Source organism: Typopeltis vanoorti, chromosome 24 (genome assembly GCF_054136105.1).
Source record: "Typopeltis vanoorti isolate ZY-2024b chromosome 24, IOZ_Tvanoo_1.0, whole genome shotgun sequence".
NCBI lineage: Eukaryota > Metazoa > Arthropoda > Arachnida > Uropygi > Thelyphonidae > Typopeltis > Typopeltis vanoorti.
In genome coordinates, this window is record NC_143572.1 from 21,396,847 (window position 1) to 21,416,559 (window position 19,713).

General features: G+C 36.1%; 1 protein-coding gene across 3 annotated transcripts in view; it reads right to left on the reverse strand.

Annotated features, from left to right (window-relative positions):
* Window positions 1–8,062: 8,062 nt before the first annotated feature.
* LOC150092989 (uncharacterized) overlaps window positions 8,063–19,713 on the reverse strand; it is a 162,181-nt gene continuing 150,530 nt past the window's right edge. For 2 of the 3 annotated variants that reach the window (XR_016550455.1, XR_016550454.1), the window contains exons 6-7: window positions 13,245–13,354; window positions 8,063–9,542 (exon numbers count right to left, since the gene is read on the reverse strand). Coding sequence is in view for 1 of the 3 variants with exons in the window: in XM_090414117.1 (XP_090270243.1) it covers window positions 9,537–9,542 (6 nt within the window). In the remaining 2 variants the exon portion in view is untranslated. The remainder of the gene's footprint in view (window positions 9,543–13,244; window positions 13,355–19,713) is intronic. The other variant, XM_090414117.1, reaches the window with a different exon arrangement.

A 19,713-nucleotide genomic window follows, 5' to 3' on the forward strand; every position in this document is an offset into this window, starting at 1 on the left:
CAGTAGATGCCCTAAGAGCAAAATGAATTATGTAAGAGAGCTAAGCAAAAGCAGCTTAAAAAAAAAAAAAAAAAAAGGCACTTTAAAAGGAGTTAAACAAAAGTCATGTGAAGACTTCAGTAACAATATAGAGAATAAATACCAGGAAAGCATTTAGCAAAATGTTCTGGAGGCTATTGAAATGCATATGCATCAGAATGAAGGAAAGAGTATTGTGAAAGAATCAGAGATGACAAAGATTATATGAAAACTGAAGATAATGAATGAATTTTAGATGCCTGGAGTAATTACTTTTAAAGACTGTTAAATGAAACAAATAGTGAAAAAGAACAGTGGATGAAAATATTCAAGAGAAGATAATCAGGAGTACTTATTGGTACGTGAGATAAGCTGAATCTGAGAATTGCAGAGGAATTTCTCTACTGAGTATCCAGGTAAGATTTACATAAGCATACTTGAGAAAAGGTAGGAACTTCAACTGCATTCTCAATGAAGAACATATAGACAAGTAAATGATTTCAGCTATTTAGGCACAATCTTTAGTGAAGATAACAAATTAAATATATGAAAAGAGACAAAAGAATAAGCAAAACTGACATGGTGGGCAGCCAGCCAGCTGAACACATTTATGTGGAATAAGAGTGAAATTAGCCCAAACACTAAACTAACAGTATATGAAGCTCTGTACAAACCAATTTTAACTTAGGGATTGTAGAGTTGAGTTAGAAAAAAAAACAGTTGACCAAAAACTAGAGATCACAGACATGAGAGTGCGAAGAAAAATTTAGAAAGTGAATAGATGCCATCAATGATAAAATCATATTAAAAATGAAGATATTAGAAAGGAACTTGAAATTATCAGCATTCAACAATGCATGATCAGAGCTAATCAAAGGTAGTATAGTCATTTAAACAGAATGGGGAAGGAAAGGAGTGCTAACAACTGATAGACTACCTTGGAGGAAATTAGTAATAATGTAAACTTGACGTGTAGTGCTGACATAGTATCCTGCACAATCCCATCTTGAGAGTACATACCAGGAAATCTATGATGATAAAAAGAATGAATATACACTGCAAAACATAGGTGGAACATATATTTTTATAAGAATATTATCCTACCCTCATTTTTATATTTAATAGTTTTCACTGTAATGATTTCTGAGCTATCCATGTTTCTGCTACATTAAGGAAAGTATGAATTCCATTTTGAACAGTCATTCAAAACTAAAACTGCTTTCTCTTTTTTTCGATTTATTTTTGAATATAACAACAGAATTTGTAATATGTTACAGTCAAATAAATTAAACATGACAAGAAATTATATTCTTAGTTTCACCCTTCATGACAGGGCAACTCATATATAGAGGCTAATGACTTCACATCAATTGCCTTTGTATCCCATAATGCAACACACATATATAATGCTATGGGGGGGGGGGGGGCAGATCCAGAAATGATACCAAGGTTGAAGTAATGCAAAAGTCATATTTCGATATACAAGTAACCAAAAGGTGTCACACCTTATTGTTAAAATACTCTGGATTAGAGAAAGATGTTGAAAGTTTTTCCACTTAGTTATATTATAAATTAAAGATGCCAAGAATATAATTTCTTGGTTTCATCCTTTATCCAAGTGACATATACTAAGGCAATTGATGTGAAGTCGTTAGCCTCTATATACGAGTTCCCTGTCACGAAGTTACTTCATGCACAAAGTTTGTTTGCTTATACTTGGATAAAGAATGAAACCAAGAATATAATTTCTTGGCATCTTTAATTTATAATATAACCAAGTGGTAAAAATTTTAACATGTTACAGTCAAGTTTGTAATATAGAATAGTTCTTTCCATTAAAATAAATTGTATTTGTTCTAATGGAAAGTTTGGAATGGAGTTAATGAGTTACAGCATGGTAAATCAGAACTGCTCCCCAATAATAATAATAATAATAATTGCTCCATGACTTTATATGGCACTCCTTAGGACATGGTGCTTGTGGGATAAGAGTACTGCTCACCTTACCCATGATTACCATGAGATTTATTATTATTATTATCTGAGACCTCAAGGGAGTGAAGGACTCATTGAGACAGGCTATAATTCACCCATACCAGCTTTACACCAAGATCCCTTAAACTCATTCACATTAGATGCACTCACTACTTTTAAAGGCAAACTATTCCACTGCTTTGTGAGAGAAAAACCTATCTCTTATCCCTTTCTCGATCATAAACTTAACTCCCCCCCCCCCTGTATTGTCTCTCCACCTTTCTTATAACAAAAAATTTCATCAATGATATCCTATAACACCTATTCAGAAGTTTATAGACTTCTATCATTTCAACCCTCTTTCTCCTGTTATTAACCAGAGTCTGCAATCCACATACTCACATCTGTCCTCATAATATAAATCCAATAATCTGGGTATAATCTTTGTAGCTCTTCTTTGCATCTTTTCCACAGCCTCCTCTTGGAACCTTGGAGACAAATATGCACACAATAATCCACGTGTGGTCTTACTAAGGCCTTTATAAAGAGACAAAATGATTTTCTTATCTTTACACATCAAAGTTCGCTTCAATATCACAATTATCCTCTGAGCTGTATTTGCAACTTTTACTATGTGACCTTTGAACTTCAAATTCCTATCCACCATTACACCAAGATAACATTACACCATAACCCCCCACTAATATAATATAATATGCCGCTGGAAATCTCATCATACCAAAGTGAATAACTTTGCACTTACCAACATTAAACTGACTGCCATTTCCATTTGCCCAAATTTCCAGCTTATTCAAATCATTTTGAAAGTGCTGATATTAGTAACATCCCTGATTGCCCTACCTATCTTCTCATTATTGGCAAACAACTGCACATCTCCTGTTAGACCCTTCCTAATATGATTAGTGTATAGATTGAACAATAATGGCCCAAGGACTGAAACCTGAGGTACACCACTGGTCACTTCAAATCTGGCAAATTCACAACCACCATGTACCACTTTTTGATATCTGTCTGTCAACCATCCACTGATCCAAGTCAAGAGTTTATTTTATATTCCAATTGTGATATTCTCCAGTTTATGCAACAGTCTTTCGTGTGGTATCCTATCAAATACACTTGCAAAATCTAACATTATCATAGTGTATCCATTCCCTTTATCCAATTCTGCCATAACATTGTTATACAATATGAGCAAATTTCTAAAACATAACCTTCCTTTAGTAAACCCATGCTGCTCTTTCCATTTCCGTATGTAAGTTCTTACCAACTTCTCTAAAATCTTCACTGCCACACCAGAGATGCTGATAGGTCAGTAGTTAGACACATCACTTTTTGCACCACCCTTGTACAATGGAATTATCCTACATTCCTTCCATTCCAATGGTATCATTCCTGAGCTGGGGCTTAAGTTATACAAACATGTAAAAGACCTAGCCAAGTCTGCTGAAATTCTTTTAGCAAATGTGCTGATATTCCATCTGTCCTACCGACAAATTCTTATCCAGGATCAAATGCAAGATCTCTTCACCCTCATTTTCATGCACCTCTTAACTCTTCATCCACTGTAGCAGTAGCGCTGTACACCATGTTACATACACCAGGTTGATATATTTTAGCAAAGTAAGCAGTCATTAATTGAACAATCTCATTAGCTTCTGCCACTACAGTACCATCTGCATTCAGTAAAGTTATTTTTCCACATTCATTCTTTCTTTTGCTTGCAAAATAATGATAAAATCCTTTTGGGCTGCCTTTAGCCTGTATAACCAATTTCTTGTCATACTCCAATTTAGTTTTCTGCACAATACTCGTCACTTTTCTGGACTGTGCTTTATATATTTCATAACTAAAGATGTCTAAAGATTTCATAACTAAAGATTTTGCAGGACGACTTAGATAGATTGGAGTTCTGGGCTAAGGAGAATGGAAGTCAATTTAATTTCACAAAATGTAATCTTTTCACTCCAAAATGCATTTTGGGGTGAAAAGATTAGCAGCAGTATACCACATTGGTGGAACTGTACTCCAGGAGATTGATGAGGCCATGGACTTGGGAGTGTTGGTGGATAGGGAGATGAAGTTTAGGGAGTACATTGCAAAAGTGGCTAAATCAGCTTATCAACTCACTTGGTTGTTGAAAAATACTTTGACGAGCAGAGACAAGCAAGTTATTGTACCTCTGTACCATGCCTTGATAAGACCTCATTTACTACTGTGCCCAGATTTGGTCACCTAGGTTTCTTCTTGATGGGGAGGAGGTGGAGAGGATCCAGAGGCGAGTGACCAAGATGATAGCAGGTGTATGAAATGAACCTTATGAGAACAGGTTGAAGATTTGTGAGTTGCAGAAATTAGTTGATAGGCGGAAAAGGAGAGTATGATTGAGACATTCAAATTGCTAAAGGGGTTCTATAGGATCAGAGGATATTTTTGAGATCAGGACTGGTGGTAGGAGAACTAGGGGACACCTATGGAAGTGGGAAAGAGTGTGGTTAGCAAGGGTGTTAGAACTGGGTTCTTTACTTTTAGAGTGGTAAATGAGTAGAATAGCTGCCAGAGTCTGTTGTGGGTGCTATGACAGTGAGTGAGTTCAAGGCAAGGTATGCTAGATACTGTGAGAATGTCGAATAGTTGTGTGGACATGATGTTTAGGGCCTCCCTCGATGAGTCTAAGGACTCCCTGGAGTTGCCCGTAATAATAATAATAATAATAATAATAATAAATAATAACTCCTCTTACTCTTATTCTCATATTCTTTCCATATCATCTTCTTCTTGTAGATCTCTTGCTAATAAGATTGCAAAGAATAAAAAACATTTATTCTTTGCACACTGGGGTATATTCAGATACTGTCTCATTTAAGCACTTTTTCAAAGATTCTCACGCATTGCTTACATTTTTCCCATTCAGTAACTGATACCATGAGACCAAAGATAGCAATCTTCTAAGTTGATCATAATTTCCAGCTTTGTACGAGGGATGTCCAGAAAGTAAGTTCCGTTTTGAAATATTTTCACTGCAGTGCTGCGATTGCAATGGTGTGCATGCATACTGAGTTTGTTGATTCCTTAGCAAGGCATTGGTGTCATTTTCAGACATTCTTGCAGTGCGTACACTTCTTAGTGTGTGTTTATAATGTCTAAGAAAATCGAATTGCCCTCCGCATGTGAAATTAGGTCAGTTATCTGCTTCTTGAATGCGAGGAATGTTAATGCAGCTGAAATTCATCAGCAAATTATTGAGGTTTATGGAGAACACACAATGAGCGATTGGTTAATGGTACGAAGATGGGTAAGACTTTTTAATGAAGGAAGGACAAGTGTGCACGATGATGAACAGAGTGGGCGACCATCTTTAGTGACTGATGATTTTGTGCGTTCAGTTAAAGAGAAGATTCGACAGAATAGGGGATTCACTATGTCACTCTCACTGCAATTTCCAGAAGTTTCAGGTTCATGTCTTCGTGCAATTGTGTCAGAGAAACCGAATTATCGGAAATTGTGTGCACGCTGGGTGCCAAAGTTGCTTAGAGAACAACACAAAGTGAATCGGCTGGGCAGTGCATTGGAGTTTTTGACATGCTACCATTAGGATGGCGATGCTTTCCTGAGCAGACTTGTCACCGGGGACTAGACTTGGATGTCGCACGCAACCCCTAAATCCAAACAACAGTCCATAGAGTGGAGGCACACCTCATCACCAGTCAAGACGAAATTGAAGACAATAGTTTCCACTCGGAAAATCATGTGCATTGTGTTTTGGGACAGACAAGGAATTTTGCTGGTGGACTTCTTGAGTCAAGGCTCCACAATCAATGCGAGCAAGTACTGCCAAACCCTTAAGAAACTGCGCCATGCGATCCAGAATAAACAACGTGGCATGCTTACCAGGGGCATTATTTTGATTCATAATAATGCCCACCCACACATGGCCAGGGTAACACAACAACTTCTCACCACCTTTGGCTGGGAACAATTCCATCATCCCCCATATAGTCCTGACCTCGCGCCAAGTGACTTTCACCTGTTTAAACATTTGAAATCTTTTCTGATGGTTGGCGGTTTCAAGACGATGACGAGGTCAAAGAAGCAGTCAATACGTGGTTTGCATCACAGGTGGCAACCTTCTACGACATGGGTATGCATCTGGTGAAGGGGTGGAAATATATGCTTTGGGTTTGGATCTTTTGAGTCTTGGGAGGGAAAAGAGAGTTCTATGGTATAAACTCTTGGTGCCCCATTATGATAAGTGCCTGAACAATGGCAGAAATTATGTAGAAAAGTAGTGAAAGATGTTTACTTAAATTTCCAATAAAGTTTTTTTTGTTTCTCTGACAGCCCATCAGAACTTACTTTCTGGACGTCCCGAGCAGTTCGGCATGTAACCTGTTCTAATGGGAACATCAATATAATTAGATACATCTCAAGAAAGCACAGCATGATCAGTCACCAATTGGTGGTAAAATAATCATATTCTTAACATCCCCTTCTAACACTATGAACAAATCTAGCACTCTCTGACTTCATGTTCCTTCTTTCACATGCTGCTTAAGAAAGTTGTCTTACAAAAATTCAATAAATTCTTTTTCATTCTTATTATGAGATTTCTCTTCTATCCAATCAATGTTTGGATAATTAAAAGTCACCCATAATGATCACTCATTTAGTACCCATAAGGCTAAATTAGTGATGCATTTCTTCGTCCTCTGCAACTGAGCCACCAGGTCTGTAGCAACACCCACCATATATTTCATTCTGTTAGCCTCCACTTCACACCAGATAGCCTCAAACTCACCACCGCATGCGACATTGTTAACACATTGTTTTCTTGCGTTTCTATCCTAACTGGACTTAAGTCATCTGATATCGTCAGTAGTGCTCCCCCCTCCTTTCCTATCTCTTCTGCCATTCCTAAAAATAGTATACCCATTACACTCGATCCCACTTACTATATCTGATTCTGATAGCAAGGTGTCACTAATGCCAAAAATCTTAGGCCACAACGTATTCAATAAAGCAACAAACTCAACCCCTGGTATTTGTATATAGACATAACAAATTACCATCTAGCCTATTCTTATAATTAGATATGCAACCTATTTGGCCTTGTCATAGAACTCTCTTTTCTCTCCCCAGACATACTCAAAAGGTCCAAACCCAAAGCATATATTTCCTCCCTTCACCAGATGCATAACTATGTTTACAGCCATTCATATCGTTATCATGTTTGCATACCATAGTTGAACTTTCACACATTTTTCCCATTCCTCCCTTGATGATCTAATTTCTCTGACTGTGCATTAGGTCTCATCAGAATAAGTAATTTTCTCAGGCTTCTGATGCCAAATGAATTCAAGTGCAGGCCATTCCTCTTATACAAGTCTACCATCAAACACACTCTGCATATTAAAAACTTACATCCATTTCTTTTACACAGCCTGCACATGGAATCATTTGTTATCATTGTCCTCCTTCTTAACTGTAAGTAGTGTGAGTTGACTGTGTGTTTATATATATATACATGGGGAGGGCTGAAAAGTTCTGATAAACATCTAGAACAAAAATATACCAATTTGTGCAACAAGAGAAAGACGTTTTTCTCAGAGGATTGCAAATGATGCAGCAGCATTGTAACAAGTGTATAACACTTCATGAGAAATATGTAAAATAATGTGTAAGTTACATAGTTCTACCTCAATTCCTTCATAGTGATTATCATAACTTTTCAGCACACTCTTTGTGTGTGTGTGTGTGTGTGTGTGTGTGTGTGTGTGTGTGTGTGTGTGTGTGTGTGTGTGTGTGTGTGTGTGTGTGTGTGTGTGTGTGTGTGCGCGCGCATGCATATATATATATATAAAATCATGGTTTGACAATGATAAAAATTATTGATAAAGGCTTGCTTGCAACCTTCAGGATTTTTATCACTGTTATAATACATATAAAGCATATCCATTTTTTTACTGTGTTTAAACATGAATTAATGAACATGATATACTAAAAAGTTTAAAAACTTCTAAAAAAATGTTTTTTTATAAATAATCAAAATATATTTAGAGCTCTTCAGATGGGGATTTATTGTTCATAAAAATACAGCACTGGAACATCAACTTTCGGAAACAAATTCTTCTTTTTTTTTTCTTTTTTTTTAAAGGGCTAAAATATTAAATGTTAACAGCAAACTTTGTTTCTTCACAATATACAACACTCTGTACATGTTTTTTCTTTTGGCCTAGGGGATCAACAACTGCTCTTCTCAAGGGATCACAACTAGAGCAGTGTCCCGCTAAAAAGTAATTAAAAAACTGCCTACTTGTGTTGCTTAAAAGAGAGGCAATGAAATTTGACCTTCTAGTCCAAGTGTAACACTTTAAACCACTTTGAACTACTCACAGGCTGAGCTTTAAACTTCATATATATATAAAGATGCTGAACTATTCAGCTCAGTGAGTGGCAGTGAAAGCCAATATTATGGGCAAAAAATTTCTACTGTTTATGGAAAACTTGTGCTTTTTTTTCTCCCAATTTGCCTGAGGAAAAAACAACAAAAACACTAGTTCTTTTATCAGGCAATACATTTACAAATGCACAGCTTCAGTTACTTTAAAGAGGAATGAAATCGTGCACATTAAAGAACTAGCACCTGTTATACTCACACATACATACATTCAGTGGGTTAGTTTCTGTACACTGCTGAGATCAGAAATTACAAAGTCTCTTTGTACATACACTTCTGCTCAACCAGATATTCTAGCAATAAAAAAAAGTGCAAAAAGCAGTCCACCTCCTCAAGCCACAGTCACTTCCAAATAAGGTCCTGTACATTAAAATGCTCTGCCTTCACTGTCTATGTGTACAACGATATACATACATACATATATATATATATATATATATATATATATATATATACACATATATACATACATATATATATACATATACATACATATATACATATACATACATATATACATATACATACATATATATATACATATACATATATATACACACACACACACACACACACACACACACATAGATCCATAGATATATAGATATATATATATATATATATATATATCCATTTTATTTTTGCAGTCCACACAAAGATGGCAACATGTTAATAAATCCAAATGCAGCATATAATAAAAATGTGCAATAATCTACAAATAACAGTTGGCCCTGCCACTAGAGATAATGTGATGTGTAGCTCACAGCACAGACTTCGAATTCTTGGAATAAGAACAGATCCATGCTTGTTCACAGTTATTTTCTGCAGAATTTCCATGAATAACACATTTCTGTCCTGATCACAACATGCCTGTACATCCAACAAAACTTTGAGGGAGAAAGAAAATAAAGACCACAAGATTTACACTGTACAGTTGCTCCCCAATCTTGAAAAAGGGATGGACTTTAAATGGAACCCGCTATCACTCATCCAGATTTGACTGGACTCTACTGTCTCACTTTAAATGGATGATGAATAGAGTTCAATCTTGCAGCTTGTTGACTGGCAATCATCGCTGTAAATAAATATATTACAATCAATATGCAATCCTGAAGAAACTCTCAAGAAACAAAAATTAGAATTATAAATAGAAGACATTCAAATATGAATTATTTCAAGATGTATTAAATTTATTATTCTAGACAGCCAGGTGAAGTATTCCAGCCTAAAAATAAACAACTAGTATATTTAATATAACAATTTTCAGAGAAAATGTAGTAGCCAACCAATAAAAACGTGTTCCAAAATGATAAATTTATTTAGAAATTAAATAAAAACATGAGAGAATTAAGTTGCACTCATGATAAATTTACAGGTATAAAGGTGCCTTTATAAAAAATGCCCAAGGATGCCTCTATGAAATTTTTTTCCTCCCTTAAAATCAACCAGTGATTTGAGAAAAAAAAAAAAAAAGCCTATATCAACTGAGGTCCAGTTTGGGACTGTTGAGAAGATATAACAATGATTGAACTAATAGCTGAAGTGCCTCACTGCATATAACATTGTTCCTTAAGGAATTTTTGGTGCTTGAACAATTTGCCATTATGCTACTGGGATGACCATGTTAACCACATTGATTTACGGTTTTTGTAAGAAAGACAGTGAACTTCTGCTTTTGGTGTCTGCAAATCTCTCTCTGTATGTGTGTGTGGGGGGGAGGGGGGGGGGGAGCATGATGAAGCAACATTTACTTGGATGGAATAAGCAATACCTGCAATGTATATTTATGGGCCAGTGAATATCCTCATGAAACAGTATGGTGAGGGAGAAACAGACACCTCTGCTCTAATTCCTGATGAAGCAACATTTACACATTTACTTGAGATGGAGTAAGTAAAGTGATAAATTGTTTTACTTAAAATCACTCAAGGAATCAACCCCTGATTCAAGTCTGACAGATGTTTCAAGTTATAAAAATAACCGGTAATGGTTCATGAAACTACATTAACCACACACTTGTGGGACCAAATCATATACAGAATTCATCCATAAATCATGTGACATTCTTGAGAGAAAGAGAGGATTTTAAAATAAAAAGAAAATATTTATATCTCATGTAACTTTTTAATACAGCTAATGACATTGCAAAATGTAAGCAGTAATTAGCACTATGAATGGACCTTCAATTTTTCTATTAAAAATAAAGAAATGTGTATTGATTTATTTTAACTCCTAATAGAATTTTTAAGATTCTACCTTCAAATCCTTATCTCCAATTCAGAGAAGACTGGGTATTAGCAAGCTGATATTCTTGGTCTTTTTTATTTGGTGCAAGGATATATGTCCTGGATGGTTGCACAGCACATGCCATAGCACCGACGATTCAGAAGTCATCCCCCCCCCCCCCATCAGTGATGGTTTGGTGTGTGTGTGTGGGGGGGGGGGAATTGCTGTATCAGGAGATATCCAAGTTGCATTTCTGCAAGAAAAGGATCAAAACCGCTGCCAAAGTGTGTCAAGACACCATGCTGCCCCTGAACAACATCTTGTTTCACAGTAGGCAATGGACATTCCAACAGGACTCAGCCCCTGCAAACAAGGTGAGGACCACACAACAGTGGTTGGAGGAAAATGTGCCTGACCACATACCACTATCTGATTGGCCATCTGAAAGTCCCAATCTGAATCAGTTGGATTTTAAACTTTGGTCAGAGCTTGAGAGAGCAGCCTGCAAGAAACAACACCCCAGCATTGCCAGCCACCTAAAAATGGATTTGGAGTGAGCAGTGGCAGCATTTCCATTGGATGTTGAATGAGCCACCATTGATATGTGGCTCATATCTAAAATGACAATAAAATATACATTATTGTCATTTTTATAGCATTAAAATCACAATAAAGTAACAGGAAGAACTAAGCCAGAATGTTAAACAAAAAGCTGGAGAACAAGTTTACAACTAAGATAAAATATAGAAAGTAAAGATATATAAAATAAACTGCCACGAGAGGAAAAAAAAAAAAAAAAAAAAAAAAAAAGCACATTTGGCACTGTATTCCTAACCTCCATACTGGTGCATCGGTGAAGTGTCTTTTTCATACACGAATTTTATTTATATCAGTTCAATACTATTTTAATATATATATATATATATATAAACATTGTAAACATTTTTTTAAAAAAAACATCTTTTTTCTTCAGTGGCTGATTTCAGATGCAATTTTCAAAGCAAAAAAGGCAAATCTAGACATTTTAAATCATTCTGATGCATAATAATGCCTCTGAATGATAATTTTTTTTTTTTCTCATATAAAACATTTTTGAATTTTATTCCAATTCAACATCTATTGATGTCGAAGCAGAATAAATCAATAGTGATATAACAGATTCAAAACACAAAAAATGGCAGGAGTACCTAAAACAAGTGTTTTAAAAGACAACTGTGATGATGTTAATGTAGAAAAAAAAACATATTATAATTGACAAGAAATTATATTCATGTTCATGAATATGGGTATAAACATATTTGTTTATACCCATATACTAAGTATAAACAAAGTTTGGGAGTGAAGTATTTTCACAACTAGTCTGATTGTATGCAAAAGCTGCTTACCTCACATCAACTGCCTAGGTATTCACTAATGCAAAACACATCTCCTTTCGGATGTGCATTATACATGAAAGAGTCACTACCCAGACTGGTTTCATTGTAAAAGTATCCAAAAACTAGATGATCCTTCAGATTACTCTAACTTCAATGAACGACTTAAAATGATCATTCTAGCTTTACTCTTGATCTGTATCACATCAGGATACTCAGTAGTGGTTCTACTAGACAACACCTGCTTCACCTAGTGACAGTTAAACACTACCAGTGCCAAACACCAGCCTTCACAAACAGCTAGCAAGACCTATTCATCTCCCAAGCAAGTGCCTACCAAAAGGCCCTGATCGAGTTCATGTCAGTAGGAGCCGTGACATAGGCATGATATCCAAAGGAATGTGGTGATCAATACCAATTCAGTAGGATCTACACCCATGAAGATAAAGTGCAGGAGTCAGATAATTTCCACATGTATATAAGAAGTAAATAAGAAGTACAATGTATCATTATACTATTAAAATATTATTATTAAATTATATTATTAAAATATTCTGCATCAGAGATAGTTGTAAAGTCTTTTCAAATATATTATACTTGAAAATAAACTATACTCTTGTTTTAATCCTTTATCCATGTGTAAACAAACAAAGGATTAACATAAGAGTATAATTTCTTGTCAAGTCCAATATACTTTGTAACCAAGCAAAAAAATTTCTACCACTATCTCTGATCCAGAGTACTTTAATAATACTGTATAGTAATACCCCATTTTACTATGTGTATGTGGAAAATATATGCACTGATTTAACCTTAGTATCTCTGGATCTAGCTTGAAATGATGAGACTTGAATAAAGATCAAACCAGTCTGAGTAGTGAACCTTCCCACAATGCTCTTGCATTAGGGGAATACCAAGATGATGTGAAGTCATCTTGGTATTCCCCTCTATATACAAGCAGTCTAGTTATGAAGATACTTCATGAGCAAACTTTGTTTTCTTAAACTTAGGTAAAGGATTAAAACAAGAATATAATTTCTTATCAAGTATAATATATTTTTTAACCAAGAAAATACTTTCTACAAAGTAAAATATGATTTATTTAGAAAACATATTTCTCTTGTGCAACAACAACAACAACAACAATAAAGTTTCTGTTCAGCTTTTGGGCATCTTACCTTATTAAAATACTGCAGAAATAGTCTACATGTGGATATGGCTTTGGAAATCATTGGGAAATAATTTTCATATTTTTGGAAAAATGGCTTTCTTTATTTTTGTAACAATCCTTATGAAAGTAAATTGAACATTTGTTAAAATAATGCAATAATCACAATATTTAGCTTTAATTAAGTGAATAATTAATTAAAATCAAGAACTCTACATATTTTCAAACATCATATGCTGAATGAGTTTAAATTGTTAATTATATTATGGAGGAGGGGAAAAACCTAGTGTTAAACTAATTAATTTCTATTCCCTTCTACAACATAGCCTTTTTTTCTGTGGTTAGCAAGAATTATTGTCTATATAGACCATTCTAGAGACAACCTCTAGATGCCAGTGCAGTACATAATCTTCAACTCTTTCTGGGAACCCTTAATGACATTCAAACAAAATAGTAAGAAGCTAGCAACTTAACACACTGAAGAGATGGAGTGATTGTTGTCTCACTTCAGTACATTAAGTTGTAGAGCAACAGAAAAATCCTGGTAGATGTTAAATTTTAACAGCGCTCAACTTCTTACTATTTTGTTTGAATATCATTAAGAGTTTCCAGAAAAAGTTGAAGATTATGTTAAGGATTATACTGAAGCTGTTAAGCCCACAGGCCAAGTTTCCAAGAGGTAAGTGGGGTGAATCCTTGCACTTCTATATAAGAGCACTTAACTAGTTTTGAATTGATAGTCCCTACAAATGACCCTGAAATCTACATTAAAAGCTAAGCTTTATACAACCTAAGGATTTGTTTTCATTTTAACTCTTGCATTTTTAAATGCTAACTTTTATGAATAGCCAAAGCTAAATAAATGTGATGGTAAAATAATGAATGAGTTAAAAAAAAAAATGTCAAAACAACAGAATGTCAATTTCGTGTAATGATGATAGAGAGAAGAAATATTAAGCTATAGAGTTTAATAATTAGCAGGTACAATAATTATGTGGAATAATTAGTGGTATAATAATTAGGTGGAGAATAATATGATAAATATATATCTTTTGACAGTATTTAATAAGCAGGGGGAGATTTTTCATATGATAAACAAAGGAACATGAAGGTGCTATATGAATTGCAAGTGCAATGTAATACAAGAATGATAAGTGCATTTGAGACTAACCAAAGTATAACCCATTCACTGCCAGATTTCCCCTGCCCCAGAATGAAGACTAATCCTTTATAGTGCATATTTCAAAAAATCCAGTGATATTATCCTCAAAGTAACAATATATATTTTTTATGATTGTTATATATATTAAATATCTTAAATTAAAAAATTAACATAAATTAAAAAATCCACAGTACATATGTCTCTCTTTGAACACAGATAATAGTTTACTTTATGCATCTTTATAATAGAAAAGTTCTACATACTGACTGTAGCGAGGAACTGTTATCAAAGGTTACAAAGGAAACACAGCAACACAACCAAAAGAGGTTTCAATCTTAAACCATCAGTACAGATGGATAAGAAATTATAGTGAGCTGCTCTGTGTTCTTTAAACAATTGCAGGTAGATAGATAATGGAGTATGGAGAAATCTCATGACGTCTACAGTTGACAAAGTGAGAGGTTGCAGGATGAAGTGCACACCTGCCATGGAGGAATGCTGTTATGTTTGATGCAGGTAATTTTGTCAATATTCATGCCAATAGCTTCCATAATCTCTTTAATATGCATACTAGAAGGATGTATGACAGTCTGACGTGCAATGTTGAGCCTCCCAACATACAAAAAAATACACTATTTCATGTAGGATGCTCTGAAGGAAACTTTATTTTTAGGTTTTAAGAGACAACTGTTTCCGTCTAAGTAATAGAGCCAGTTCATTTGCTTCAACAAAAAGAATGAGTTGGCAATGTGCAAAAGGCACCAGTAGCTATAGACATGAGACCCATTATCCAGCTTTGAATCCAGCTAAGTGCAAGATAAAGACAAAGCACTGAAGATTGATCTGCATCACATTCAGTAGAGGAGAAAGTGCAAAGAAGATTCAATACTCTCTCTCTCTTGCACTTTTCTCTTAGTTCAAAAATGATTACAAGGAATAGGTTTTCTTCAAAAATGAGTCTTTAGAACTTGGCTTCTGTTGCTACTGGAATAATAGTTTGTCCCATTCTTACCTCAGGATCTGGGTAAAGAATGCATTTTTGGGAGGCTTTATCAGGTTTATATTTATCAATTGTTTCTGGGAAGTGATGGCCATTGTCCATCACTTCCTCTGGAAAAACATTCAATACATCATCTGATGTGTCAGGATCATTTGGTAAGTTTAATTTACTTTCAGTGGATACTGAAATATTCGTTTTTTTCCCATTGGAGTGTCTGATTTATTTTTAAGTGATATCCTTGCCATAATTTTTTTGACAAGTGGGTTCTCATCAAATGGATCGTTTTTGGAGTTGTTCTAGAATGAGACCGTAAGTTGTACAACCAATGTGCTGCTAACAGTAACTCTCTATTCTCTGTGGAATAGAGATCCAACTGGGATCTCTATTCCACAAAGAAGCACTGACAAAACCTAAAGTTCAAGTATGGTGAAATTATCAAATGGTAGAATAGACATACAAGTTTGAATTGCTGTTGACATTTTCTTAACTGTCACCTTCTCAGCACATGAGGATGTCAGGACAAGTATACTGATGGCTAACTTTCGTTTTGCATCTAGATATATATTTTGTTCTGTTTTAATCTTTTGCACTTTTTTTTCATCTTTCCACTTCTGATATGCATGAGAGTAAGTTGGATGAACAATTCATGCTCAAGAGATTATTTTTGTTCAGCAGAATGAGAGCTCCACGTGGATGCCCACTAATTGGCAAGCAATAACAGCATTTCAGAGTGGAACATCAGGGCCACCCAGATGCTATATTGGTACCACAGCAAATCTTGAGCCCATCTCCGGACCATGGAATAGGAGACTTACTGAAACACCATTGACTCTTACAGGCAAAATGCATTAGCCAATTGATCCAGGACTTTCTGTCTTGCTAAAGCAGAGGTCAAAGTAGTGCAAGCCTACCGGGATACCCTCTTTCTGGATGTTCACGCATCACACTGCACAGCAAACATGGCACAGGATGTTGGTTCTCAGTGATGGTGGTCTGGAAGAAATGACAGCAAAAAAGGCTCAGGAAAAGTAGAGCAAAGAATACACGAAGAAAAGCAAAGAAAAATAGAAAGAATAAAAAGGGGCTGATATTATCACTGGGATGCCCCCTCCACCATGAACAGGTACCCCATAGTGATGGGTCTAGTAAGATGTAATTTTACAGATATAATACACTCAGCTGCTTTGGCCATCATTCAAAAACAATGTCAAGTTTTGTTCACTATATCATGATCATCCTTAATAGTAGTAATGTTAAGCACATGGAACCACCCCATAACAGGAAAGCAACTGAAGAAGCTTTTAATGAATTAATACACAATTAGCATATACATGAACAAAGAAATACGTGTGTAGAGGCTTAAATGCTGTGAGGACATCATGTTGGAGGCTTAATGGATTTTTTATAACACTCAAAAAGAATTAAAATAGAATTTAATACTTCCTATATTTCGTCCTAGTCACTAGGACATCTACGGGGATTACAAAAACAATTAATGTAACATGCACACAAATATCATACAATACTAAGCCCAACCACGTGGGTGACCCTAAAGTCCTATCTAGGTGGAGCGCCCTCTAAGGGCGGTAGTAGGTGGCCTGGAATGTAAGGTGGGACCTCTGGTGATGAGTGTTTCCCAAATCTTCGGATGCTTAATGCAACCATATTTATTAAGATTTGGTTGGTTTCTGAGAGCTGCTGCTGCTTCTAAGAAAAGTCTCTCTTTCTTGAATTTGCTGTGGTGGAGCATGGCATGATACCCTGTGGGTGGTGTTCAAAACATGGTCAGCGAAGCCTGAATGGCCATAGTTGTGTTTACAGATGTAAGACTTGTGTTCCTCCAGACGGATGGATGCTGATCTGCCTGTCTGTCCAAAGTACGCCAGCTTACAGGAACAGGGTACTTTGTAAACTCCAGGCAGAGAGAGAGGAGGGAGCTGATCTTTCGTAGAACAGATAAGGGTAGCAAGTATGCGGTGGGACTTATATGATGTGTGTAGGTTGTACTTTTTTTAGTATCTTGGCTATTTTTTTGGATGTGCCACAGATGTAGGGTATGGTGATGGCATTTTTAAAATGTTGTTGACGAGAAGGACGAGGAATGGGGGAGGAACTGATTATTTTTTTGATACTGTGTTCACTGTAGCCATTGGAGAGGAAAGTGCTGTGTATGCGGTTAAGCTCAGTAGTGAGGGCGGTTCCACTGGAACAAAGATTGTGGGCTCTCTTGGTAAGAGTTTCAATAATGCCATATTGTTGAGAGGGGTAGTGGTGGTGGTGGTGGGAGAGTTTGTGAATGTATCTGCCTGTGTGTGTGGGTTTTCTGTATACAGTGAAGGAAAGTGTATCATTAGGCAGGCGTGTGACTAAAGTGTCTAGGAAGGGTAAACAATTGTTCTTTTCCTTTTCCATAGTAAACTGGATTCTTGGATGTAGGCTATTGAGATGACTGAGGAAGGAGTCTAATGTGTCTGGGCCATGAGGCCAAATAGAGAACACATCATCTACATATCTTAGCCAGATAGAAGGTTTGAGTGGGGCTGAGTCTATGGCTCGTTTTTCGAAATCTTCCATATAGAAATTGGCAGGGGGGGTGAGAGGGGGGGGGGGAACCCATGGCGGTTCCCTCTATCTGCTTGTAGATTTTGTTCTTCCAAGAGAAATACCCAGAGTTAATCGCAAAGGAAAAGAGATCTAAGAGGTCAGAGGGAAAAACGTTTTCAAGAGAGATAAGGTGTCAGTTAAGGGAATATTGGTAAACAAAGAGGAGATATCAAAGCTTACCAATATGTCTGCATTATTCAAGGTTAAATTTTCTGTGAGGGCTTTAAAGTGGGTCGAGTTTTTTATATAGGAAGTGGACCTTTCGGTGAGGGGGTCAGAGAGTTGGCCAGCTGTTTAGACAGTCTGTAGCAAGGTGCATTGGTGGCATCGACTATAGGCCTGAGTGGGGAATTGGGTTTGTGGATTTTTGGTAAACCATATATTGGGGGGGGGGGGGGGAGTGGAAAGGTTTACGTTTTTTTGTGACGTCAGGGGGTCAGGAAGATACTTTTTTAAGTAGGATTTTTAATTTCTTAACTTGTGTTTTAGTGGGGTCGTGTTCTAGTGGGATATATGTAGCGCGATCGCGGAGGATAATGTTAATTTTACGATTGTATTCACATTAATTGTTTTTGTAATCTCCGTAGATGTCCTAGGATGAAATATAGGAAGTATTAAATTCTATTTTAATTCTTTTTGAGTGTTGTAAAAAAAATCCATTAAGCCTCCAACATGAATAAAGAAATAATAATTACGTTCAACTTTTAAAAACAGCAGAGACAATGCTAGAGCCTTGGTTTGTATATTAACTTGAAAAAAAGCTAGCAATCCAACTTGCTCAAATTAAAATACAAGCCAGTCAGTAATATTCTTTACTAACTATATGTAGTCACTGCAAAACACATGTATATAGTATTGAGTAGAAAGTCCTGAAAATTATGATGTTGCAGTAGCTGAAAGTAAGCACTCCTTGCAAGTCACCAAAAAGTATGTCCATAATTTGCTGGCCTGGTTGGCTGAGTGGTTAGCATATATGCTCTCCAGCCAAAAAGCTGTGGGTTTCAAATCCTGCTGTGGGCATGGATGTTTGCAATTGTCTGTGAAAGTACTAGTGGTGGTAGTGGGCGACAAATGCCATTGGTGTAGATGATGGTAGTTGAGGTTCGTTGTAGTTGGTGGAGGCAGAGAGTTGCAGAGTAGGTGCCGTCCCTGAATGAGTCTTTGGACTCCCTGTAGGTGTCATGTAATAATAATAATCATCATTTTTTGTAGGTTAATAATGTTTGCTACAAGACTTTATGCTGAACACTATATATACATATACATATGTATATATATATAAGTGAGTGAGCAGGAGATATTTGAGGAAATAAATTTTGATAACATATCATATCACCACGCATCTTAAGGGAATGTTCCAGGGAATTGACAGTAGCATTGGCATGCCTGTTTAATAAAAGTCTTACAAAAGCACAGGTTCCAAGTGAGTGGAAGGAGGTTAAAGGGGTTGTGGTGAAGGTACTGGAGAGATTGGTGAGAAGTAGGATAGAGAAATGGGTTGATAACAGTATTCTCTGTGGTCATCAGCATGGGTTTGTTGCATCATCATGATCAGTAACTTACTTATGTACTATACAAAGGTGACAAATATCTTGGACAGGAGAGATACATATAGAGGGGTGTATTTGAATTTTGCAAGCTTTTGATAGACTGCCACACAAGCAGCTAGTAAATAAATGCAGATGGGATTGGATAACAGACTTCTGAGTTGGA